The sequence below is a fragment of the Tripterygium wilfordii genome, chromosome 11, assembly GCF_013401445.1.
Source record: "Tripterygium wilfordii isolate XIE 37 chromosome 11, ASM1340144v1, whole genome shotgun sequence".
Taxonomy (NCBI): Eukaryota; Viridiplantae; Streptophyta; class Magnoliopsida; order Celastrales; family Celastraceae; genus Tripterygium; species Tripterygium wilfordii.
The window spans coordinates 3,440,607-3,465,951 of NC_052242.1; the positions used below are offsets into that span (position 1 = coordinate 3,440,607).

Consider the following 25,345-nt stretch of genomic DNA (forward strand, 5'->3'; position numbering starts at 1 on the left):
TCAGTGCAAAAAATGATTCCACTGCCTCTACTGGGCATAACTAGGATTGCAGTATACGATCCAATCTGAGGCATTGTTTAGGCTACCAAACAAAAGCAGGATTCTGGCAAACCAGAGCTAAGAGCTTACAAATCGTGCCTTGCACTTGAGTTTGTGCATTAACTTTAAAAAGTACAAGAAAGCTTAACTTCTTAAGAACTTCTCAACACAGAAAGAGAGACTAATTTCCAATCTAAAATCTCATCCACACAGAGACTCATAAAGATAAATGAAACTTCTCTAATACTCTTTGAATAGTATCACTGATATAACCCTTCACTAGCACCAAGCTGAAAACACATCCAAAATAGAAGGCAGAATCTCAATTATAACATCATAATAGCTTCAAAAACATCATGCTTCTATTGTGTTACCGAGCATGAAAGAGAATAACTCGCGAACAGGCGAGAACTCCACCAACCCAATATCCATCACATACCCAGTAACTGGCAACTTCAGATCCCTCAAAACGCAAAACGCCTCTCCAATTCGTGTCCTTGGCACCTCCTCCGCCACAGCACAGTAAGGAACCCAAGAGTCCGGGCGATACTCCTCCCCAATATCAATCCCTTCCTTCTTCATAGCATCACACAATTGGGAATGAAACTGAAGGAGCGAAACTGTGGGAGTGGGAGATAGAAATAAGACATTCTGGTCACTGGGAAGGCTCCCAATTGCGGAGAACGATAGCGGCAATGGTTCCTGCTTGGATGCAAAGGTTTTGATGATAGACTCGAGCTTTGTCGGATCGATAAAGGGGTTGGAAAAGAGAGTTATATGTGGGCGTGACTCTATTTCGATGAGTTGAGTGCTGATTTGGCGACGGGCAAGGACGTTCCAGGCCTTCAAGACCTGGTTCTCGAGTGCCGGATCGAAATACAACTCAATTGCATAGCCTTGTGACATTGCCACCAGCAGCGATGAATTCTAGTGAAGATTAAAAACGAAGAATCAAATTGACCCAAAAGTGGAAAAAATGACCCAATTCAAAGATTTAGCGAATTAGCAGAAAACATCAAACACCAGTAAACAAAGATCCAAATCGAAGACTGCCCAGCCAGATGGTTCCAAGTAAGAAAAATGTGCAAATCAAAGTGACCCAGAAAGGTATAACCGACAACCTAAGTTTTAGAAAGGGAATCGACCAACGAACAGACAAACCCAACTGAGAAATTGAAGCAAATAGAGGCCACAAGGCTCGAAAGATGCATATGAAAAATGTGGGGAACCTGTGGAAAGAGTGAGGGAAAGATCAGACAGGAAATAAAATGTGAAACTTCGACAACATCAACAACTGTGGGGTCGATAAATGGCTTCAATTGTATAGAAATAGGAGGAATAAATGGAACAAGAAATCACTGGAAAAAGTCGCAATAAAGGAGAGGGTACCTTGTTTGATCTGGTAGGTTGCGTTGTGAACGGCCAGCAGTCGACCAAACTTTAGAGCAAACTGTGGGCCGACTGTATGGCCCACTAAATTTTGCTCTTTAACTGGGCCAAATACTTATTAGCCCAATAACATAAGACCTTGCATCGACGGTCATCTTCTCTGATTCAAAACAGCGAATTCCCGGAACCCTAAAGAAACCGCACTGCCGTTCTTTTCGAAGAACGCACAAACGCAAAAGATGGATAAACCCAGGAAGCGCGGCCGCAAACCCAAAAAGACGGACGCCACAGCTTCCGAAACAATGGATTACCAGCACACCAACCCGGCATCCAAAAACGATACCGTTTCGCTTCCCTCTTCTTCCGATGCTCCCTCCATCTCCCCCACTCCTACAACTACAAACGATCCTTCTCCTTCTCGTCGTGGCCGTGGGCGTCCACGGAAAATAGGGAAGCACGTGGATAGCTCCGAGCCTAAAATCTCAGCTACCTCTCCGGAGCGGAGGTTGGGTCGCGGTAACGAATTGAATGGAGAGTTAGGTTTGTCAAATGGGGAAACAAGGCATGGCATGGTGGGGGTAATAGCGGAGGCGCAGATACCTTTGTTGCCGTCGCGGTGGGACAGCGTGAAGAAAGCAGCGTCTGCAATGGACGCGGTGGTGAAGGTGTTCTGTGTGCACACTGAGCCTAATTTGTCACTGCCGTGGCAGAGGAAGCGACAGTACAGCTCCAGTAGCAGCGGGTTCATTGTCGCGGGGAGGCGGGTCTTGACTAATGCGCATTCTGTAGAGCATCACACGCAGGTAAAGCTGAAGAAGCGAGGGTCTGATACCAAGTACCTAGCCACGGTTTTAGCTATTGGGACGGAATGTGATATTGGTATGGAAAATCTAAACTTTGAAAGTTATTATCTGCACAACTTTTTGTTTTTTGAGTAAGCAAACTTTGCTGATTGATTGTATTGGAACGGGGAGGATATCAGGATATGGGGGTTACTTATTCTTATTTGTAGCGGGAACTCATCATTTTAATCCATTGAATGAGACTACAGCACAGAATGATGCTTACTTAAAGGGAAGTAATTGAAGCAGTCATCCGCTTTTAATTGTACTGTAACTCAGTAATAAGTATACTAAAAGCTATTTAAGCAATTATATCGAATTCATTAGGCTACTTTTTTTTTTAATGCAAAAAGTTTAATTTTATTAATGAAGCACCAAGATGGTGACAGTTCAAAAAGCTATTGGTTCCAAATATCCTGCACAGCCTTAACACCGCTATTGACTTGACGGAATTCCTAGAATACCAGAATAGCAGGTGGTACGTTTGATTCCCGTTGAAGCCCAGGTTTACCTTTCATATGTGGTACTGCTGTATCAATTCAGAATTTTATGTTACTGGATGGCATGAAGGATATTCGCTGTCAAAAAAATATTTAGTTATTCAGTGAGTGGTTATTGGTTGATTTAACTTTGTGTCTCTTTCAATGCTGAGAAGAATCTTTGATGAGTTAGGTTTGCTTTCAGTTCATTTACACAATAGTTCATTTTTTTAATCACACAATAGTTCATTTAAAAGGAAGTTGACATGTTGCTAAACCAAAGGAGAACTAAAATTGGAGAACTTCATTTCCTTTTCGCTTATGTTTCCCCCCTTGCCCCCTCCTGTTGTGTGGTGCTATAATAGCTTGATTCCTAGCAGAACATTGATTTAGCAAATCAATCTTAATTGGAAGCTGGGTTTGACACAAATGAAACTGTGCAAACACATGATGGAGATTAATTCTGTTAGAAATTTTGATGAATATTTGTTTATTGGATTTTGTAATGATTTCTAGTACGCTGAATTATGTGGAAGCATGATCATTAATGGAACGGGAAAGTAGTCTGGTTCATCCAGGTTCATCCAGTAATTGAATAATGAATACTTCTTTTGCTATGGTCTAGCATTGTTGACAGTTAGCGATAATGAGTTCTGGGAGGGAGTTTCACCTGTTGATTTTGGAGATTTGCCTGCACTCCAAGATGCTGTAACTGTTGTTGGCTATCCAATTGGGGGTGACACGATCTCTGTCACAAGTGGTGTTGTATCACGCATGGAGATACTTTCCTATGTACATGGGTCAACAGAGCTTTTGGGACTGCAGGTTATGGCCATTAAGTGATTGAATTATGTGTTTGGTGTTATTACCGTAATTACTGAGTATTAATATGTTGTATCTGGCTATCTGCTGATAACAAACTCCTGCTTCTGTAGATAGATGCAGCTATAAATTCTGGGAATTCTGGTGGACCTGCTTTCAACGATAAGGGCAAATGTGTAGGTATCGCATTTCAGTCGCTGAAACATGAAGACGCAGAGAATATTGGTTATGTGATTCCCACTCCTGTTATAATGCACTTTATTCAAGATTATGAAAAGAATGGGGCATATACAGGTATCATTTCTGTAATCTTGTCTTGCTCAACTCCCTTTTCTTTTCATATACACAAAAAGATATGTTCATCCAATTGGAAAGAGACGTGACTTGGAGTTGTTATATTCATTTAATGTCCTGTATTGCACTTCCCTCTGTCCTAATTTTGTTGGTCATTTGCATTGTGACAGGGTTTCCAATTCTTGGAGTTGAGTGGCAAAAGATGGAGAATCCTGATTTACGCATGTCTATGGGGATGAGTTCTGAACAAAAGGGTGTTCGTATTAGAAGAATCGAGCCAACTTCTCTAGAATCTCAGGTTCTCAAGCCATCAGATGTTATCCTTAGCTTTGATGGTGTAAAAATTGCCAATGATGGAACAGGTTAGCATTCCCACAATCCGTCTCTCCTCTTTATCCCTCCCTCCCTCTCTCTTTCTCTCCATTATATATACAATAAGTCATTGCCGTTAGATTGCCATGTTCTTATAACTGTCTCCCCCACTTTGTATCTCCAGTGACGTAATCATGTCACTTATTTGTCATTAGCATTACACACTCATTCTTGTTCAAAACTGCTGCTAATACCATGTATCTCTTGCGACACATCTTTACCTCCTTGCTGGTTTGTGTGGCTTTCTAGATGACTTCGTATGTCTCTTCCACATCTTTATTTTGCATGCTCATTGTCCAAGTAAACATTTTAGCGTCATTCGAAACAGTGTTTCAAAACAATGTTTTGTCTCGTGCGTTATTTTTCCAGGAGATATTTGAACAGGCATTAACCTAACTTGTTGGATTTACTCTCAGTTCCATTCAGGCATGGAGAACGTATAGGTTTCAGTTATCTTGTTTCGCAGAAGTACACTGGGGATAATGCTGCAGTAAAGGTTCTCCGCGATTCACACATACTCGAATTTAACATAAAACTTGCAAGTCACAAAAGGCTTGTTCCGGCACACATCAACAACAAACCTCCATCTTACTACATCATTGCTGGATTTGTTTTCGCAGCTGTATCTGTTCCATATTTGCGATCTGAGGTGCATAATCAATGGTTTGAATCTTGTTTTTTCTTGCTTCTCATTGTAGCATCCTTGTGTCTAACCTTTCTATGTCTTGTTCTTGAATTAAAATATTGAACCAGCCATGCTTTTCTTTTACATGTACTCACATAAATTCTGATAATCACAACTTGATCAACTTTACTACTTGATAAAGCTGACCAGTAAAGATTTCTAGATTGAGCATAAATATGACCCTGTAAATGTATAGTGTGTCACCATCACTTGTATAATACACATGAATAATTGTTCTTACTCTGGTTGTTTTTCTGGCTTTTTTCACAATTGATTGTGTTCTTTCTTTTAACTCTGATCACCCTCCGTCTCCTGTCCAACAGTTGGACATGTAATTTCTACTAATCTTGTGCTTGCTATCAGAGGCTCTAAACATAAAGAACTTGTTAGCTAGAGTAGGCAAGCCTCTATACGGGTCCGGATAAACCCCACACCTACCATGACGCCTCTGGCGCAATCAGATCACCCTGCTTGGTATGTCAATTGGATAAAGGACTGGGCTGATTTTATACCACTTTTCACGGGCTGTGCCCTGACTTGCAGCCCTTGTCCTAATGTGACCAAGGGTCACCCTACAACTATCTGATGTGGGATCTGTGGCAACTTGTCCCTTTGTATGCAAATTACCTTGCAATTATTTGGTTTTTTTATTTTTGTTTATATTGTTATATACTTCTATGTTCTATAAATTGTGAAACCAATTGTGCTGGTTACTCTTAACTCTTAAGAATGTGGTAAGGTTAACTGATTCTTACTCGATGGTTTTTTATTTTAATAATAATTTCTGTTCTGTTTCTGCACATCTCCAGTATGGAAAGGATTATGATTTTGACGCCCCAGTGAAACTGCTGGACAAGCATTTACATGCAATGGCACAATCTGTGGATGAACAGCTTGTCGTCGTTTCGCAGGTATATCTTCTCATTTTGTTATATTTCCCATGTTCTTCAAGTTACAAATTGGTGTAAGAATTGAGTTAACGAATTTTAAGCTTTCTAGAAACTTGTTAATTCAAATCCTATTTGTGCTTGAAAATTTCGCTAGGTGCTTGTGGCTGATATTAATATTGGATATGAAGAGATTGTGAACACCCAGGTTTGGTACTAAGTCATGGTCAATCGTAGATAGTTCATTTTAATTTCAGTTGGTAATTTGCTTTTGGGTCTTTTCATTTAGGTTCTTTCCTTCAATGGAAAGCCAGTGAAGAACTTAAAAACTTTGGCTCACATGGTGGAGAGCTGCCGTGATGAATTTTTAAAGTTTGATCTGGAGTACCAGCAGGTTACTCTCGCTGCCACATGCCCATGCACTCATGCTTTCTGACAAACCTATTCATTCATTCACCAACTGATTTCTACACTTTTGTGCAGATTGTGGTCCTGAAGACCAAAACTGCTAAGGCAGCAACTTTAGATATCCTTGCTACACACTGCATCCCTTCAGCTATGTCCGATGACCTAAAACCATGAGAAATATTTATGAAGGCGGCTTGCGGATCAGTTTTCCATTGGATGCTCGATACATCATAAAACTCAGTGTGTTGGAATCTTGTCATGTAAGTGATACATAATTGTCCTTTGGTTTTTCACTTGAAATGATAAAAAGGTTGTAGCTATGCGGCTGGGTAGCATGTAGTTGTACAAGTTTTGTCATGCCCTAACATGAGCTGCGGGCTTATTATATCTTGTCAATTATATTCAAATTGTCTTGTGGACGCTAGCATGTAAGGCTAGTTCTCCAAGTCCATGCCCATAAGAAAGAAAAAAAACTGGCGATTTTCGTTCTTAACTTCGGAAGAACAGTGGCAGAAATGTGGTCTTAGCATTTTTACTGGCAGAATGGGAAAATAATAACAATGGGATGCCAATTACATATATTTCTCATTCTTCCTTTTTCCTAGTTACTCTTTCCGCCTTTCTTACAAATTTGGTATGAGTGGAAATGTTCATCTGGTAGTCTGTCAGTGTTCCAGATAATTATCCTTGTGCTTATTTTCAATGCTCCATTTAGAAATTAAAGTTCGTTTACTGTGTGAGCTCGCTGGCGGTCGGGATAGGGTTTGCAATGAGACATGCTGTTATGGTAGGAAGCTTAGCCTGTCCAGCCAACTCTCTTGGACTACTTGATAAGAAGAAAAAGATGCTACCACTATCAATGTTCAGTTGTTCTACTCATTCACTTACTTCCAATTACGCATCTTCAGTATATCTTTTACCAGGTAATATCTTACAATATCTTACAAGCTTCCTTCAATATTTTTCTTTTTCAACTGTCTCAAGTCTTCAGACAGACTCCATTATATATCTTCATCGGCAGCTTTGGGCAAAAGAGGGGTCTGTTGGCTGGATGTTCCGGAGCTACCAACTTCATCTTCCAAGCTAGTATTTTTCTCTTGACTTTGCCCCCACAACACGGTATAAAATCCAAGTGCAATTATCGTAGACCCAATAATACTGCAATATCCATCACATAATAACCAGCATTATTCCTTCATCTCAGTCAGTAAAGAATAGTAACATATCAGAGAAAACCTCTACCAAACAATCACAGAGGAAATCATTAATAACCTAATTGACTCTGTCACTACTGGGCGGAGTACATCAGAATCATCAGATTATGAGGATCATGTCCTAAGTGAAGAGAGTAGTGAATGTGCGGTGTGTAACTTGACATAGTCTTGTGGGTTTAGATTTCAAATTAGATGACAAAGTAGAACAAGTTATACCTGCCTAGATGAAGAGTATCACCAAGGAATATGACTGACATGACCACCGCAATGACCATCGCCGACGGCCTGAACATGGATACAAATACAGGTCCCTTCCAGTGCAGACACCATGTGTGAACAGAAATTCTGAAAAGACTCCCAAAGATTGCCTGCAAAACTCATTATTTTGATTGGAATGGCTGCCATGTTTATATTTATATTGCATCAACCAATTCTTATTACCTAAAATGCTCTTGCAATGTATTCAAGTTAGACTCCAAACTTTTCATCTTTTTCTTTGAAAAGCAAGGTGAGTTGGTATTTTTTTTTTCAGTGGGAAGTTTACCTAAGAAGGAAAGCCCGAAGTAGTTTTGTTGGAGAAGAAATGGTTCTAACTTCAAGAATTATAAATTTTTAAAACAGAAAGTTCAAAAACTAAAGAAATCTCATGCATCGATATCGATCAACTTCGACTGTTTCAAACATATTAGTTACCTAGATCCATTCCTAGACACAGAACATAATCATTGGAGGAAATTGGTTGCATAAGCATGGCAAGTTGGAGTGTCTCACCTGGGAAACGATGGCAATCACTTCAATGGAAGTCTTCAGTTTCCATGAATCTGGATTTGTTTCCAAAATGAAAGAAATAATTGCACTTTGGATAGTCACGGAGAGTGTGAAGAAGAAGACTATGGTCATCTTTTCTGGATACTCCTTTACAGTATGTGCCTGGAGATAGATTTCCACACCAATGCCGACACTCAATAGTCAGTCGAAAGTGACTCAAAACCTCACTTTTGCAAGGAAATAAATCATGCAAAAAATTATTGAATCACATTCTAAGATGAAGAGAGGAAATTAGTTTAGACAATATAAACCAATGAAAATGTGAGTAGTATCTTTACAATCTTGTAATAGTCTAATATGAAGCTTAAATGCAATGACCTGAAGTTGAATATTTCTCATACCTGAACAATGCCCCACACTGAAGCCAAAAGGGCAGTCACTGCAAGGAGGAGACCTCCAAAGACCCATCTTGATTGCCTTGAGAAAAGAAGCTGATGTCGGAAATCAGCTGGTGAAGCCAGCAAAATTTCAGGGCCCTTGTAGAGGGTCACTATGAACGCTCCCATCACCGCTACAATGGCACCCAAAGTTTTGGCCCAGCTGCTTGATCTTCTCAAATCTATGGTTTCCATCCTAAACATTTAAAATTATCACGAGGAAGAAAATGCAAGCCTAAACCTATGCATCCGTTTCCATTTAGGGAAGATACCAGAAAAAGGAGGATCATCACCCTACCTACCGATCACTGATGTGTTGAATAATGAAATGATAAATGCCTGGAAATAAAATCTTTTTGATCTTTCAAAAAAAATGCACCATTGATATATATGATATGTCTCAAACTATAGGTAACTTAAAACTTTGAGGTCTTTATAATCTTTTAAAAGCAAATATGGCTCCTTAAAATTGTAATTTTTTTGTAACCTTCCTTACCTGTAAATCACTGCAAGTGCAAAGGTGAAAATCGGAATAAGGTTTCCCATTGCAGATGACAGAGTAGGGGAACTGTACTTAACACCAATGAAATAAATCATTTGCCCTGAACTCCTAAAAAAGAAAATCTCTACAGTTGGATGATGGATAAAAATGTGAAAGATATGCTCAAGTGAAAACACTAAAATCATGTAGATATGCATGTGCCAGCTTGAATACCCAATTAAACCAAGGAGGAAGAATCTACAAAGAAGTGTAAGTGTGAGGGGAGCTCCCCTCTTCCTGCAAAAGGGTCCAACTCACTGTCAGAGATGTTACTACATACTCTACTAATTTAACACAAGGTATGGGTAAATGGACAAATTAGATACCTGTGGAAGATGACGTAAGGTAGGAGGATAAGAGTAGCAAGAGCATTATAGTAGACAACGGAGACGAAGTTGTTCATTCCTCTGGTCAGGGCAGCTTTGCTTATTACAGCTAAACCGACATCCGTGCACTCCACTGATAGCATCACCATGATTGGTGCAGCACCCCATATAAAAGATGCCATCCCCATACCTTTCCTTCAGATCAACTGCTCACGTCTTTCAGCAAGCTGAAGAGAATTCTCTACACAAGGAAAGCAAATGAACATACTGAGAATCCCATTATTATTCTGCAAAAATGCACTGTCGCTTGTTGCAACACTCCGAAGATAATAGTTAAAAAAATCAACAATCATAATAGAGACAACAGGGCACCCCACAATCCATCAAGATTCTTCATTTTAAATTCATTCTCAAAAGAATATGACCCATTAACCTCTGTTGGTTGGGAACTTGCTTTAAACAAAACATAGTCATATATCGCAATCGCAATCGCAATCGCAATCAGCCCACGTCAGCCACCTTATTGAGATCATTCATCACATCATCAAAACAAATTTCAACATTATTTTATATCATTAGTTTCTCCTCCAAACTGTCAAGATGTAGGCCAATTGCAAATTGCAACTATGTCAATCCCCTCAATAAAATTGGCCTATATACAAACAAACATTTTCCATAAATTCCAAGAAGAAAGAGTGGAAATACAAGAACCCAAAATCCCAACTAATAATTTATACAATGAAAATAAAACACTGTAGGCATATCAAATATCAACCCCCCTGCGCTTCCTTCTCAAAGAAGGCATGGCACTTAAACCCACAGTGGACGTCTTGGTGCCAAATCCAGCAGATTCCTGTAATGACGCACCGTCCTTGTAACTTTCAGAATCAATTGTTGCATTTGAAAAGTCCACAACAAAAGCATTAGTCTTTCCCCCGTCCTGGACCCTGTCTATTTTGCTTGAAGTCGACTGAATCAAGCCACCAGTGTTGGCATCTTCTACGAACCCAGAGCTGCGCAATGATTCGGCAGTCTCAAAGTCACTGGCAGCAGCAGGGCTACAAACGTCATAATCCTTATCTGCATCTTTTTCATCAATACAAAACCCGCCTCCCATTTTAAGGTAATCTTCAGAAACTTCGGCTTCATGAGGATTGTTATCTTGGCTCTCACCTAGCCCCCCCATTTCACCTTCAACCATCTGAAAGCTACCTTCCCTTTCCAAAGAGTCTCCACACCAGCCCTCCACGAGTGAAGGATCTTTGGCTTTCATTTGTTTTTCTATACCGAGATCTTCAGTAGCTTTTCCACACATTCCCCGAGACCATGATGAATCTTGTTCCACATCAAATTTGTCAAAGCTTCTTTTGTCGCCATTGTCAACTAACTTGTCCAAGTCATCAATGTTTACATAATTCACAGGGTTTCGTAATCGTGCAGACTGCAAGATATAAACAGGAAACCAGGACAAAAGATGAGCAAATGCTATCTATAGATGCAAAAAGAAATAGTAAAAATAATGAAGCTTTTCAAAAAGAATAACTAGCCCATGTATTCATCTAAATTTGCTACCACTAGACTTGTATCAGCACGAGGCCTCATAATAGTCACCTAATAAAAGTTATCAACAAAAATACTGCACTAATTTAAAATCATTACCATTCAAAATACTTTTACATAAAATGTTCAGAAAAGAAAGATATTTTAGATATTATAGTAGCTAATCCCAAATGTGAAAGCCATCTGAATACACAGACAACAATGTTTACAGAGGGCCTTCAATGATGATTAGGTGGTTGGTCAATCTGTCAGGAAGGACCATATCATTTTACGGGAGAAATTAGACATTTGCAGGATGGTATATGATTAGCTCCATGCTGTACATTTACTCTAATGTGGACCTGTTTTCAAAATCAACACCTAGGAGGTGCAAGGAAAAGTAACTATAAGGAGGCTTTGTGACAAGTGCCAGACAACCAAAATTTTAGACTACTAAAGAAACAGGTTCTGTATTCTGCACGAAAAATCCAAATAAAATTCACCGTCAAGTTAATCTTTCTGCTACTTAATAAAATTGCTTCATGTCATTAACTAATATAGGATACTTCCTCAAGGGAAAAAGGAATTGTAGTGAGCTTACCCTTCGCACTAGCGGTGGTTCTTCTGACTGCCTGACATGAACCGCTTGCTCATCATCACTGCTACCATCGCCAGAGCTGGATACAGATAATTCCACGTTCAGAATTCCTCTTCCTCTTCCTCTTCCCTTTCCCCTTCCACTTCCTCCTCTGAAGCCTTTCCCTCTTACATTTCCACGCGATCCTATACTGGTACGTTCCCTACCTTCAGTGAATATTGATTGTTCCAAAATTTCCCCCTCAGCTAAAACGGGCTGTCCAGTAATCTTCCTTTTCCTGGATCGTTTAGGAACTGATTTTTCCAGAGAGCTGTTATCATTTCCAGCAACAAGGTCCTCTGTGCCCTTCGAACATTTCTCTGATTTGTCATCCCCAACAACTTTTTTTCTCTTCCTTTGTTTAGAAGTATCTTGCTTAGCATCCTCAGTCATCATAGACGTTTGGCTCCGAGTGATCCCTTTAACAGCTTTAGTGATTCTTTTACTACGGATTTTTGCAAATCTTTCATTGAAAGTGTAAAATGCTTCCATACGTAGTTGGGTCTATGCCAAACAAACCACAACAGAGTCACAAACATCTCCTTACATTAATAACAAATGAACTAATTAAACATAAAATGATAACTACTGAAAAAAAGAACACAAGAAAGGATATCTGCCCATTATTCCTGATTGCACTATACGAAGCAAATCCAGATAATCGAGAAGGCAGATGTGTGAATGAAGGATAGAATGTTTGAGTTGATGTGAACTAAAGGGTGTGAATTCACGTCCATGTGAATGTGTGGTGTGTTGAGATGGGAAATCTGTGGATAGGTGCTTGGGGATGTGCCCATGTGCCATAAAGAGTGAAAAAGTAAAATCCGTAACCTCATGTTTGTTATACTCCTTCAGAACAGGTAATAGTAAGTCATCAGACTTCTGGCTTGCCCACCCAAACTTCTCCCAGCACAGTCTGCATGAAACTAAAGCTGATTAAAATGATGCAAAAATGGAATCATTAGTCGAGAATGCAGTTAAAACTCAAACCAGTAATCCGGTACGACATATTAGCATATGCACAAGGGCTTGCACACAAATCGTGTGCATTTTATACAGATGTATTATGGGCCAAATCTAGATGATTAGCCCCCAGCATAATAGCCATGAAATGGAGGGAAATGAGTGAAAAACACTCCTCGAGGCAGATAAAGAAGTTTTCTCGTGAAACTACTTTGGATAAAACTCTCACACTTGATTTGAGCCCAAAAAAAAAAAGGGGGCACTTAGATGCTTCCTTAATTGCAAGTGGTCAAGAACTCCAGATGTCTTTGGGAGATGGTCTTCAGTCTAACGGGTGTTCAGTGGATTAAGTCCAAGTCCCTTGTCAATGAATCAAAAGCATGGGCTTCTCTTTCTACTGGCAACGAGAATATAAGACTGATTCCTATGATTCCTGGGTCACTTGCTGGATATTTGGTCAGAAAGAAAGATGAGGGTATATGACGTCGTACAAATCTGTTTTGAGAAATGTTTTAGAGTATTAATCTTTGGTTCTCTAGGGATCGGGGTTTGGATGTTTGCAACATGAAATTAATTAACATGTAACTTTTAATTTTCTATCTCTGCGAGATGTGATATGTTATTCCATTTCCAAACACCCAACTTATGTGCATACTCAATAGATTTGACAGGACCATTTTTGATATATAACCAAGAAACATCAACCTCTTTCCTTGAGCTTTTGCTCATAGGTTAAACAAATAATTTGCACAAGGCTCCCATAATAGATGTGGGGTAGGGAGAAGGCTTGCAGCCTTACCCTTCAATGCAGAGAGGCTGTTTTCAGAATGTGATCTCTAAGTTGCAGCGAATCAGCTATAACACTACAGAAATATTCTCTCTTTGATAAACTAAAAGCTGAAATTCATGGTAATCAAAGCTAGATCAAAGATACTTACTTACGAAGAACAAGAACATCTAGCTTCCCCCATGAGAAGGCATCGGTTGACTTGTCCACTTGTGGAAGATTATATGCAGAAATGACTGCTTCATTTGGAAATGAAGAAGGAATATGCCAATTCTTGCTCAAATTTCTCTGCAGGGGGTGGGAATGATATTATAGAAAAGAGATGAGATGAAAAATAAAGACAACCACAAAGCAGAAAACACAGAACTTACATGTTTATCTATGAAAATCTGCTTTGTCTCTTCAACGTGATCCACACACAGCTTTTGCTCATGATTCTGGGAGGCTTTATGCTCAACTGAACCAAGTCCTTCCATACTGTTATTAGCGCTGTTAGAACTGTCCTCACCAACTTTTGACCCTCTTTTCCTGGCACTTGAACCTGTTTGTGCATTATATTTCCTCAAAATGGCTGGATCTGGTGATTCAATCCAATCTCGAAAATTCTGGAGGCCATCTTCCTCGGGGAATGCATTTATAACCTCAATCGCATTAACAATGCCAATCCCACTACAAAAAATAGTATTCCAAACAGAGCACAACACATAATGAACGAATGCAGATAATTAATCGTAAACATCCATAATTAATTTATTATAATAGTTAAGAGTATAACATTCATAAATGAGAAGCTAAACCTTTTTTATGCTTTTGAATGATCCTCTATGAGAAGGTACAACTATTTAGTTAGACAGAAACAGGGGAAATTTCAAAGTGGATTCTGCAGAGTACCTGATACCCTCAGTATAGTCACTTCCAAGCAGCAGTGCCATGCGGATTAATTTCTCTCTCGTTAAACCAAGCTCCTTCTCAATGTCCTAACAAAGAAAATGCAAAAGTATTAAGAAATCAGCAAGTCAAACTGCTTTGTTTCAAATCTAAATGGAGAAAAATAGAAGATAAAAGGAACAGCACATGAAGAAAAGTAGAGGAAGCAAAAAAATGTTAAACACCAAAGCATTAATAAGAGGCTCTCTTAAGCATAAAAGAAATTCAATTTAAAATTTTCAGATTAATAACCGAAAGTGTAAATAATTAAACCAGTAAGATAAAAAGCCACAACCCAAAAGGCAAAAAAAGAGAGATAAGGTTAAAACACACTCAGGTGAAAGACAAGGATCTTCCTGCGAGAAAGAATATCACACAATATCATTTTTGCGCTACAATTGAGGTTAATGTTCACGATTATATTCTTCTAAAAGAAGAGGATATTTTCAACAGACTAAAAGAAGGACAACAACTATACAGACCTTCATGAAATATGTCTCAACATACTTGCGATCATCAAATATATTCTTGTAAACACTTTGTGCCCCAAACAAGAATACATCAGAGTCATCAGTCACAACACCGTCAACCAGATTTGCAAGTTCCAAATAAGCACACTGAGCTTCAGCCTCCATAGGTGCTATGATATAGGGCAAGCCAAACATTTGCAGCAATTCCTGCAGATGTAAAAAAGCATGAAATTATGTTTGTTTAGTTTTTTTTCCAAGACATAAAATTTACAGATTACGCAGGTGTTTGACACAGACAGAGACACAAACTTTGACTAATCAAAACCTTCATTTTTGGGGCTCACACTAACAAAGAGTGCATTACGCTTCGAGAAGTTCACCTTTTATTCCTCTTAAAATGAAGAACAAGTTTGGTTTAGTTTGAGTGATGGTGTTTTCTGAAAAACAAGATTTAGTTACAAAAGGAAACAAACTAAAAGTCTAAATCCATGGATAAGTTGTCTCTTTTCTGGGTTGAAAAAAAAAAATTTTAAAAATTTCAAAATCAACATCCCCATGCTCACACACACTGTCCAGCTAGTAAATGCAATATTGTATAGTGAAATATAGTACACTATATCAATCTGTTAATTTTTCTTGGCCATGCAAGCTATATACCTGGCATTCTGCAAACATCTCGCTGCTGACTGATTCCGCATTACGCTCAAGTTGTCTCTGCTCATTTCCCAAATTAACCCGTTCAGAATCTAGAAGCAGCATTTCCTTCTCCAAACTGGCCCGCGAGCCATCAACATGCATGGTCTCATTGTCCAATAATGAAAATCTGTGAATGTTATGCTCCCTTTCATTGAAATGATGATCACAATCTTTTTCAGCAGGAACATTTTGCTCAACAATGACAGCAATTTCTGAGTCTTTTGCAGCTGGTCCCAAGAGAGACACAGAAGGCTTAGGCACCTCAGTCAAATGAGAGGAGGTTCCGGCGTCAGAATTAACTTTCCTAGAATCAACAAAAGTGGAAGTTTCAGATACCATATCACTTTCTTTTTCATCAACCATGATGGAATCGGATATGTCATGAAACACAGCAGTAGAAGCATAAGAATCATTTCCCAAACACTTGCTACCAGAGGCAAATAGTTCACTACCTTGAGCAGAAGAGAATTGTTCCAAAATCAAATTGTTCTCCTTTGCTTCCAAAGCAGCAACTGATTCACCAAATGGCATTTTACCACGCTGGTAGTACTGCTCACCTGTATCAGAGTTCTGCTTTTGAGGCAAAGCAATGCTTTGTGACATACATACTTGACCCATATCTGGCTTTTCAACACCACCTGCATTTCCTTTGGAGTGTTTTGGTGGGCCAAGTTCACATACTGTATTATTGACTTCTGCACAAGCCAAATCCTTAAGACTTCTCTTTATCGCTTCCTGCAACTCAGCTTCTTCTTCCAAATAACCCTTGGAAACTGTTTCTTCCGGTACACGTGGAGGTGATGAATTTTTGGGAACTTCACAAGCTCCATCCTCCCATTCCACTTCACTCTCATCACTGATGTTGCCTTCCCTAGGAGAGTGCTTATTTGTTGCTTCAATGTCATTAAAAGACATATTATGTCTCCCTTCAACAAATCTTTCCTCCTGGTTCCCATCAGAAGCAGATTCAGTGGATCGCTTCCTTATTGGATTATTGTCAAGAGAGGATATTGTCAATGGTCTTCCTCCAACTAAGCCAGCAAATATGTCATCATCGCCATCAGAGCACCCATGCTCGCAATCGTCTTCAAAAGATATTTCAATACATCCTCCATTTTTCAAGATAGATGGCTCGTCTTTCTTGTTTAAGTTACCAGAGTCAGCATTACCTACATATGAAGATTCTATCACTTTGTCTTTACTATAACAGTTTGGGACACCAACATTATTTGTCTCCAGTTCAGACTCAGAACTGACAACCCCATTTGCATTTGTCTGCTGCAGCTCAACCTCTTTCATTAAATCCAGGTTCCTCTGTAGATCACGGGTCATGCGGATCCCCATGGCTCTCACTCTACTGACCCGTATACGGCCCAATTCATCAAGATAAGTCTCAATGTTGTCGTCCAAATGCCTTCTACTCTCATCCAGTACAGAACCTGCTACAGTGTCGGATCTGCTGATAGATGCATCTCTGTTCATGGAATTTGAACCAGAACAGTCAGTTGGTGTGCGTTCTCTTTTATCTCCATTTGCCTCTTTTCCAGCAGATGCAAGCACTCTGACATATATAACAATCATAAGTAAACAAAAATTGATACTTATTGACGAGAAGGTTTCAACTTTCAAGTTTCAAGCACGCAGATGCAAGTAATCTGACATATATATAACAATCATATTGTCTACAAAAACCATTACACATTGACAAGCAGGTCTCAGGCTATCAAAAGGGAAGGAAAACAAAAGGGAAGGAAAATGGATTGAAAAGGAACTTCAACGAAATTGAAGTGGGAAAAAAACTTTTAAAGTCAGCTAAGCTTATATTTGTCATGTGTATAAAGCCCAAAATAAAAACATTATTACTCACTGTTTATCGCCACTAAATGTAGATGAGAAGATGAATTCCCTGTTGGCTTCAGAGGCTATTCGTGAAGTCTGCACACCACCTACCCCCCTACCAGCAGCAGCTTTCTGAACTTCATCTATCTCCCGGCGGAAAGCAACAGTTTTAAGGTATGATTGTATTTGTAACTCAGAAAACTTTTCAGGGGCCTAGATGCAAATGAAAGGAACATTGGATAAAGTCAAAAGGAAACAATAGGAATTAGGAAGTACCTAAACAGACCATTCTAACGGAAACTTTTAGTTGCATGATGATAAGTGTGTATTATCTATCCAAACATCATACAATATTCTTCACGTAAGTCCTGTGTAACACCAGCATATATTAAACTGCTCCGCATTTATCAGCTCATAGTAAAGTCACTCAGAATAAATCAAACATGGATCTTTTCATAAACTCTACAAACTTAGACAAACCTTAAATCCCACTTGGGTTATGTTTACCTAATTCGGCAAATCATGATCCATTCATCTACAAGAACAACAAAAGCTCGTTTTGCATTCTTGCTCTCCATCTAGTTTCTCCAAAGAAGCACCCGTCCGTTCTCACCCCATGCCTTCAATTCCCAATAAAAGCGCATTTACTGCCTAAGAAGTAGAAAGATGTGTATTCATCAAAGAAGCAACAGCAAAGCCTTAAATGTAGGATGTTAGATAATCCTCAAGTTCCTATTTTTTCAGCAGAAGGCTGGATGCTTTTGATCTTAAATTCAGAGTCCAATATTTTTTATGACATTCACTAGATTGACCAGCCAATAATATCTGCAACCCTTAAGGCTCAGAATCACATGAAAATTGATAAGAACTGAATCCAACCGAACACAGAAAGCAGAAGCTAGAATATGGAGTAAAGAGGAAATTGGTAGAACTGTGATTGATGAAGAAAAACACGATAGTAATGGCCACAACCAGTTAGCTTTCAAGGAGCTCGCACCTCCAACTCACAAGCCAAATGAGAAAACTAGAATCCAGGATGATCCTCCCTCTCTCCACATTACTCTCTTTATCCTAACAATCTCCATCTACGTAACAAACTTCCCCAACATCCTCCACCTTCATAACCAACTCCACACTAATGAGCACTTCACAGCTCACGCTTCCCATTCATCGCCTCTGCACCATGGAGCCTCTTCAATCGTCAGCGTGTCCTGCTCCTCGTCCATTCCGCCACCCCCATTTTCTTCCACCCGACTCCCCAGCAGCAATAAGTAACTATAACTGTCTATTCTTGTAGCAGTGCCTAAGATGGAATTTCTCGGGGAAACGGAAGCACAACCCATGCTCACATTTGTCTTGCTCCTCCTTTGTGAGACCTCAGAATGGCTCCAGGCGTTGGGTGACACTGAAATCAACTCAACGGAGCTCGCACTCCCTTCTCAGACCTCCCGTCTCAACTAGCTTCTGCACTGGGCGGCCGTAGGTAACCTTCGCCAAACGAATGGGTTTATTAGTAGGGGCATAAAGAGTGATTCCTTCTCCAATCCCTTTCGCTTTATCAGCCCAGAAGACTTGATCCATTTCCAGCGTTCAGCCCGAGCCTCTTCCAAGGTCGTATTCGATTTTGCGAGCCATTTCCATTACTTCACCAAGTGTTCTTGGCCTTACCATCCAGATGTCTATCCGCACCTCCTTCAATCTGTTGATGAACACTCCCTTCAACACGTGTTCTTGTGCATCGTGCAGGGAATCCGATAACAACCCAAACTTCTAACGGAACTCAACAACTGTCTCTTCCTGCCTTAAAGCCATCACCACTTCATATCACACCTCCTCCTATGATGAATGGAAGGCACTGGAATAGTGCCACTTTGAACATCGGCCATGAAAGCACCGGAGTTCTTGAATCAACCCACTGGAACTAGTTAAGAGTCTTCCCTTTGAGGCGTACCCGATTCACCCGAAAGTACCGATTGACTTGGAAGAGCCGCCCATGGAGGTCATTGCCACTAAATACCCGTAATTCAAGCTTCCGCTATTTCATCTCAGTTTTGTCTTCGTCACTCTCACTCTCCTCTCAACAGAACTCCCTTCTACACCCAACGGCATCTTCTGCTACTCCTCCTCCCCTTCCTCCTTCCGTCTCATCCAAGCTCTCATCTCCATCAACATATCCTTGATAGAGCCGATCTCCACTTCCAGATTGTCCACTTCCCTCTCCAAGGATTCACAAGCCAAATGATAATTCTAGAATCCAGGATGATCCTCTCTCTCTCCACACTACTCTCTTTATCCTAAATCCTAATAACATCAACTTATGTAACAAACTTCCCTAACCTCCTCCACCTTCATAACAAACTCCACACCACTCTTTTATCCTAACAAACTACGCTCTACCCCTCTACGCTCTACAAAAATCAACATTAATTACAGTAAATATGCCTCAAAAATTCTGCAACAATAGTTGCAAATATCTCAATAATTCAATATTGCTTTTGTCAGTTTGTGCACATCAAGGAAAGTGCCAAGGCAATTTCATATTGAATTTTTTTCTTCTAATTTTTTTGTAAACACACAACTCATGCAGCCTGGCATACAAATTAAACCAATTGAAAAAAAAGTCACGAACTTACCTTCTTAACTTTTTGATACCTTTGTCTGTTCTCTGCCATCAATCCTTCTCTCATCTAAAGAAGACGATCAATAAAGTACATCATAATAAAATAATGGACGAAACTGAGAAACCAGATTTGGATAGACTACCTGGACGAGAAGATCAAGTTGCATTGATGGAGGCAAGGCAGCTAAGACAGCTGGATCAACTTTCCCATGCATCACCGGCTGCAAAGTAGATCGAACAAAACAAAAGGAACGTATTACACAAGAAAACTCATCGCCCAATAACAGGGCTCACAAAGCCAAACAGAGTTTTTATTCCACAAAATAGAAGTTAGATAAACTGCAATAGTTGGTGTTGACCAAAAATTTTTACTCAACTTCTGTCAAGGTGGATATGGAAAAGGCTAGCATATAAGACAACTATGTAAATCATTTTTTTAAAAATTTGAAATCTATGAGGTGGTCATCCTAGAAAATTGTCTTGATCATAAACTTCTTTCCCCTTTTGACATACTTATATTTGCAGTGCCTCAAAAAAGGAGTCATACAGAAAACTGGTTCAATCAGGAATTACTAGTTACCACCAAAAGCAATAGTAAATCAACTTTACAACTAAAAATAGTAACTCGAATGTTTCAAAAATATGCTGCAAACTTGCCAGTATCATCTCCTCATCTTCATAGCTGTCATTATCCTCCTCAGGAAAAATTGCAGCGGCAGATGTCGATGCATTGTTAGTCAAACTGTCATCTTCCTCAGCCGCAATAGATGCTGCCAACCTAAGTAAACCCATTAGAAAAACCACCATACCATTAAAACCACATCTAAGAACATCCTTATAACTAGAACATTATATACAGCCTACATCTCATCGAGCTTATTCTGACTGTAACTCCTTGATATAACATTATTCCTTTCTAAATCAAACCCCTCTACGTTGCTTTGAGTTGATAAACTTTTCTTGACCCCGGCATCATTGTCCGGCTCCTTTTCTTTGTTCTTGATGAGCTCTACTGCTCTTATCTGCTTCATTTCATTAAGCTACAAACAGAAGGCAGAAAAAAAGAAGAGAAGAAGTCATGTAAACATAAATCAATAAGATGCATATCTATATAAATGGATATAGGTGGATATAAATACATAACAGGAAACATCAATGCATACTGCATAGAGGCATAGACAAATACAAAGCATAGAAATAGATACAATCTATGTCGTTTTCTTTAATTGGTGACAAGGAAATTCCTTCGACATGTTTAGAAAAAACATTATGAGTGCTGAACAACTTTAGAATTAGGCCAATTCTCTAGCATCAGTCTCTTAACAGCCGACCAGAACACAAAAATGACTCAAATCTCCTAAGAGCCATGCATGATATAATAGTAGGGGACTAAAAGAAGATGGAAAGAAAAGGAAAAAAACCCTCCGCCTTCACTACTACAATTAAACAAAGAAACAGAAAATTACATACCATCACCAAGTTCACATAATGATTTAAAGAAATCAAAACACCAGTTAAATTACTCCTCCCCATTCTGCATTTCCTGCCAGGCTGCCACATACTTCTACATTAAAACAAATCATAGTGCAGTGGAGGCATCAAAGAAGTAGCCTGTAGCCTTCTTGCATTGCAAGAACCCTTCTGCCAAAAAAAAAAAGAAAGGATACTATCTATCCTTAAAAGGTAAAAATGTGTCTCTTATTTACAAGCCTTTTGGATTTCATACTCCTTCTCTTCTTTCCTTGGATGCCCGCCAAAAAAAGAGAACATCGGCCCAAAGAAAATGGAATATAAAAACAGAGCAAAAGAATGTGAAAAAGGTAAAATGAATAAAAGCTCTAGTAAGTACAGACTGTTACCTTAGCATGAAAATCACGTTGCACTGACAGAGGCAAAGAAGCTAAGACAGTTGGATCCATATCTTCATGCAATTCTGGCTGTAAAGAAAATTAGACTTAGACCTACTAACACAGCAAGTAACAAATAACACGATCCATATCTTGGTGTTTCATCTATTTGCATTTCACAAAAATAAAAGCAAATAGGTGAATCAAACCATCATGATAAAGTAAAGACCAGGTGCATCGGAGCATATTTTTAGAGGTTAGATACAAAAAGGAAGCCGGAAAAAAAAAATAGAACTTGAATATACTTGAATTTTGGGGCATGGGAATCTTTCCATCTATAATGGTATCTACATTACAGGATTGAGCTAAAGTATTATCAAGACTTACTCGGAAATCAAGTGAAGTTGTTAAGCCAGATCAATCTAACAAAACAATTATCGCAACAGGAAATATCTACATACACTGTCACCATAGAAGATTATAGATCCATCTGCCTAGGAGGCATGGAATTACCAATATCATCTCTTCGTCTTCTTCAGAGGCATCAATAGGAGGAGCAATGGCAGCAGAAGTTGACCCATTCCGGACCAAACTTCGATCACTCTCCGCAGCAAGAGTTGCTGCCAACCTAAATTTACTCATCAAATTAATCAAGACTTATGCAAGCAGCATAATCCGAACATCCTGACAACTATAACTTCATAAAGAACTTACATTTCATCTAGCTCTTCCCGATTGTAATTTTGATACACCTCATTGTTACTTTCCAAGTAACTTCCCTCCATGTGGCTTTGATCTGAAACAACCTTATTACCCCTAGCATCGTGCTTCTGTTTATCTCTCTGGTCCTCAAGGTTCTTTGCCAATTCTTTCAACCTCATCGCTTTGAGCTGCACAGATAGAGAAACTGGAAATGAATAACTTCAAGCTGAATAAAGATTCCTTCTCTTTTGGACTAATAAAACAACAATAAAAATTCAGTTGAGCCAAATGCCAATACTTGGTTCAAGTCATGTGTTGATGTTAAACATGATTGCCGACAACTACAAGCGGGAATCTGATGGGACTGAGAGAGGGTACATCAGTGAATAGTTAATTTTGCTATATCAGTATCTACTTGGAATAATAGTGAAAATTGGATGTAGTCACATTGCCAAACCTCCTAAGTCCGGGTATCAATTACTGTCATTTTCTATCTATGTTTATTCACTTTTTGTTAGCATAATTTTTTAGAACACAATAATACCCACAAAAATTCAAACTTCAATCTATTATCAACATGGCATAGATAAAGAATGACCAAAGAATTTTTTCAGTTCACATACACCTTATACAAGCGAACATGTGGCTTAGTGGTAGAGTACAACCTAAAGGTCACAGATTCAATTCTGGAAACAGTCTTACCCCTATGGAGTTAAGGTCTATGTACATCCTATCCTACTCACTGAGGGAGATTTGTGCACGGAGTTGGTTAACTTTTACCGATACAACACCCTGTAAGAATGTACACAACAAAAAATCCGAAAACAGCAAATCATAATGAAGCTGAATATGAACACCAAATCCAGTACTAATAGTCTATTATAACCAATCAGACAAAATTTAAGTCTGGAATATGTATAAAGCTCACATGATTAAGAAGCAACTTCTCAGCAGTCTTGCGGATCTTGGCCTGGGCATTCTCCCGCTGCCTACGGCGTGCAATCACAGTGCGGCGCTTGAGAGCCGGAGTCCCACCATCGAACACAAAAACTGGCTTGGTCCTAAGATACAGCAGTTTGCAAATTCGTCGAAAGAAACCTAGCAGGTGAGCGTTTCGCACCATTTCTCCCTTTTCGTCCCTCATCGCCTTCATGAACTGCACCATCCATATGCTCGCATCTATAAAAAAAATTTTAAAAAAATAAACAATTACACACCAATAAGCTTACATGAGTACATTCAAAACATGTAATATGAGTGCTTAAACGGTAGATATTGAGGGAAATTGGAAGTTAGGGATAGGTTTGGATGATACCGATGGCGAGTTTTTTGCCAGCGAGAGTCTCAACGGAGACACGGCGGCCGACGGGGGAAAGTAGTTCCCAGAGACCGTGGACTCCCATTGTTCAATGTTTTCTCTTGTGGGGTACGTTTCCGAAATCTGATCGTCGTTGGCTAATTGGCTTGCCGCCAAGACCCCGTTATGTACCCACGAGAGAATGAAGGCTAAACTCCAAGGGTTTTTTTGAAAAAGTAACACTTTTTAAAATTTAATTTTGAAAACTAACCCATTTTTTTAAAAACATGAAATAACACTTTTTTAAAAGGAATTGTCTCAAATACCCTTATTTCAAATCGTTTCATTCAAAACCCCTTTTCCCTTCCCACAACATCACCTTTCACCTTCATTCTTCTTCATCTTTGTTCTTCTTCACCTTCGTTCTATCATTGTATTCGACGCTGTTAATCTACGATTTTTGCCTCATTCGATCACCCCTCTGCACCTGATTATTCATGGGTATGTTTTATTTAATTTTGTATTTGTGATTCAAGTTTACAGTGGTTAGGGTATGATTTTTTCAATCTAGTAGTGCTTAGGGTTTCGAGTATTCATTCGAGCAGTTTACGGTACTTTGTGTGTTATGTTCCAGTATTTCATATTTGTTGTTTCGGGTATTTTGTTTTATCTGTCCGAGTATTTCATATTTGTTGTTCGAGTATTTTGTTGTATCTGTTCGAGTATTTCATATTTGTTGTTCTAGTATTTCGTTTTATTTTTCGAGTATTTCAGATTTGTTGTTTGAGTATTTCAGATTTATTGTTTGAGTATTTCAGATTTCAATTTTGACCGTTCGTAACTTTTGATCCGTTTGTGTGTTTCCTTATTATAATATTTTTTCGAGGACTGATTTTGAAGACCTAAAATTCAATTGGGGGTTGGCCCAATTGAGATTTAGAAGGAGATCGAAAAGGCATCGTTTTGAAGTTCAACGGAGTTAATTAAATAAAACATACCCATGAATAACCAGGTGCAGAGGGGCGATTGAATGAGGCAAAAATCATAGATTAACAGCATCGAATACAATGAAAGAACGAAGGTGAAGAAGAACGAAGGTGAAAGGTGATGTTGTGGGAAGGGAAAAGGGGTTTTGAATGAAATGATGTGAAATAAGGGTATTTGTGACAATTCATTTCAAAAAAGTGTTAGATTTCATGTTTTAAAAAAAGTGGATTAGCTTTCAAAACTGGATTTTAAAAAATGCTACTTTTCCAAAAAACCCAAACTCGAACGAAAATACTACGTCGTAGTAGGACGTCACTAATTGTTGTCTTTGGCCCTTGGGATTCGAGAGTATCTATCTATTTACGGCTTGCAGTCAGGTCTTCCTTCCCCAGAAAATGCGAAGGATTACAGTGTTTATTTGTGTCAATTATATCTTAAATATTTAGATAGATACATATGATCCATATAAAATCATGAGTTCCAAACGATTCACTATGAAATTGTGTGCGTCCATTTAAACATTTGGGATCG

The 25,345-nt window shown here is 39.0% G+C and overlaps 4 protein-coding genes across 10 annotated transcripts; 1 reads left to right on the forward strand and 3 right to left on the reverse strand.

Annotated features, from left to right (window-relative positions):
• Positions 1-1,426, reverse strand: LOC120009232. Its single transcript, XM_038859721.1, has one exon. It carries the CDS (start codon positions 943-945, stop codon positions 394-396), a length of 552 nt encoding a protein of 183 aa, XP_038715649.1. The 5' UTR covers positions 946-1,426; the 3' UTR covers positions 1-393.
• Positions 1,427-1,563: 137 nt separating this feature from the next.
• LOC120009229 (protease Do-like 9) lies at positions 1,564-6,798 on the forward strand. Of its 2 annotated transcripts, XM_038859718.1 has the most exons (9): positions 1,567-2,307; positions 3,375-3,574; positions 3,685-3,865; positions 4,036-4,227; positions 4,654-4,886; positions 5,732-5,833; positions 5,967-6,017; positions 6,099-6,203; positions 6,293-6,798. In XM_038859718.1, the coding sequence occupies exons 1-9, from the start codon at positions 1,668-1,670 to the stop codon at positions 6,389-6,391; spliced, it is 1,803 nt and encodes a 600-aa protein (XP_038715646.1). In that variant the 5' UTR covers positions 1,567-1,667; the 3' UTR covers positions 6,392-6,798. The 2 variants fall into 2 exon arrangements, 1 of the variants encoding a protein (XP_038715646.1); XR_005470663.1 differs by lacking the exon at positions 6,293-6,798 and having other exon boundaries at positions 1,564-2,307; positions 4,654-4,900; positions 6,099-6,187.
• A 264-nt stretch (positions 6,799-7,062) lies between these two features.
• On the reverse strand, positions 7,063-9,942 carry LOC120009230 (WAT1-related protein At5g40240-like). 2 transcript variants are annotated; one of them, XM_038859720.1, is made up of 7 exons: positions 9,504-9,942; positions 9,352-9,414; positions 9,133-9,246; positions 8,601-8,832; positions 8,203-8,361; positions 7,648-7,799; positions 7,063-7,375 (listed from the first exon to the last, which is right to left on the reverse strand). In XM_038859720.1, exons 1-7 carry the CDS (start codon positions 9,689-9,691, stop codon positions 7,219-7,221), a joined length of 1,065 nt encoding a protein of 354 aa, XP_038715648.1. In that variant the 5' UTR covers positions 9,692-9,942; the 3' UTR covers positions 7,063-7,218. The 2 variants fall into 2 exon arrangements, with proteins under 2 accessions (XP_038715648.1, XP_038715647.1); XM_038859719.1 differs by having other exon boundaries at positions 9,133-9,414.
• Positions 9,943-10,047: 105 nt separating this feature from the next.
• LOC120009228 (DNA repair protein UVH3) lies at positions 10,048-24,031 on the reverse strand. Of its 5 annotated transcripts, none has more exons than XM_038859713.1 (19): positions 23,846-24,031; positions 23,459-23,709; positions 22,543-22,718; positions 22,342-22,456; positions 21,841-21,918; positions 21,452-21,532; positions 20,846-21,021; positions 20,639-20,759; positions 20,125-20,202; positions 19,995-20,048; positions 17,390-17,574; positions 15,484-17,083; positions 14,839-15,033; positions 14,321-14,406; positions 13,801-14,098; positions 13,581-13,717; positions 12,511-12,595; positions 11,644-12,183; positions 10,048-10,944 (listed from the first exon to the last, which is right to left on the reverse strand). In XM_038859713.1, exons 1-19 carry the CDS (start codon positions 23,931-23,933, stop codon positions 10,267-10,269), a joined length of 5,022 nt encoding a protein of 1,673 aa, XP_038715641.1. In that variant the 5' UTR covers positions 23,934-24,031; the 3' UTR covers positions 10,048-10,266. The 5 variants fall into 5 exon arrangements, with proteins under 5 accessions (XP_038715641.1, XP_038715643.1, XP_038715642.1 ...); XM_038859715.1 differs by having other exon boundaries at positions 23,833-23,960; XM_038859714.1 differs by lacking the exon at positions 21,452-21,532.
• Between the last annotated feature and the right edge of the window lie 1,314 nt (positions 24,032-25,345).

Bases quoted from the DNA above. Each gene is read 5' to 3' on its own strand.
- LOC120009230 (XM_038859719.1), bottom strand. From the start codon at position 9,691: ATGGGGATGGCATCTTTTATATGGGGTGCTGCACCAATCATGGTGATG. The intron at 9,415-9,503 runs GTATCTAATTTG...ACCCTTTTGCAG, and splicing joins CCTTACGTCATCTTCCACAG to GAAGAGGGGAGCTCCCCTCA. The intron at 8,362-8,600 runs GTATGAGAAATA...ATCTATCTCCAG, and splicing joins CAGTGTGGGGCATTGTTCAG to GCACATACTGTAAAGGAGTA.
- LOC120009232 (XM_038859721.1), bottom strand. From the start codon at position 945: ATGTCACAAGGCTATGCAATTGAGTTGTATTTCGATCCGGCACTCGAG.
- LOC120009229 (XM_038859718.1), top strand. From the start codon at position 1,668: ATGGATAAACCCAGGAAGCGCGGCCGCAAACCCAAAAAGACGGACGCC. The intron at 4,228-4,653 runs GTTAGCATTCCC...ATTTACTCTCAG, and splicing joins AATTGCCAATGATGGAACAG to TTCCATTCAGGCATGGAGAA. The intron at 4,887-5,731 runs GTGCATAATCAA...GCACATCTCCAG, and splicing joins TTCCATATTTGCGATCTGAG to TATGGAAAGGATTATGATTT.
- LOC120009228 (XM_038859713.1), bottom strand. From the start codon at position 23,933: ATGGGAGTCCACGGTCTCTGGGAACTACTTTCCCCCGTCGGCCGCCGT. The intron at 22,719-23,458 runs GTGAGCTTTATA...CTATCTGTGCAG, and splicing joins AGAAGTTGCTTCTTAATCAT to CTCAAAGCGATGAGGTTGAA. The intron at 21,919-22,341 runs GTAATTCCATGC...TTTTCTTTACAG, and splicing joins AAGACGAAGAGATGATATTG to CCAGAATTGCATGAAGATAT.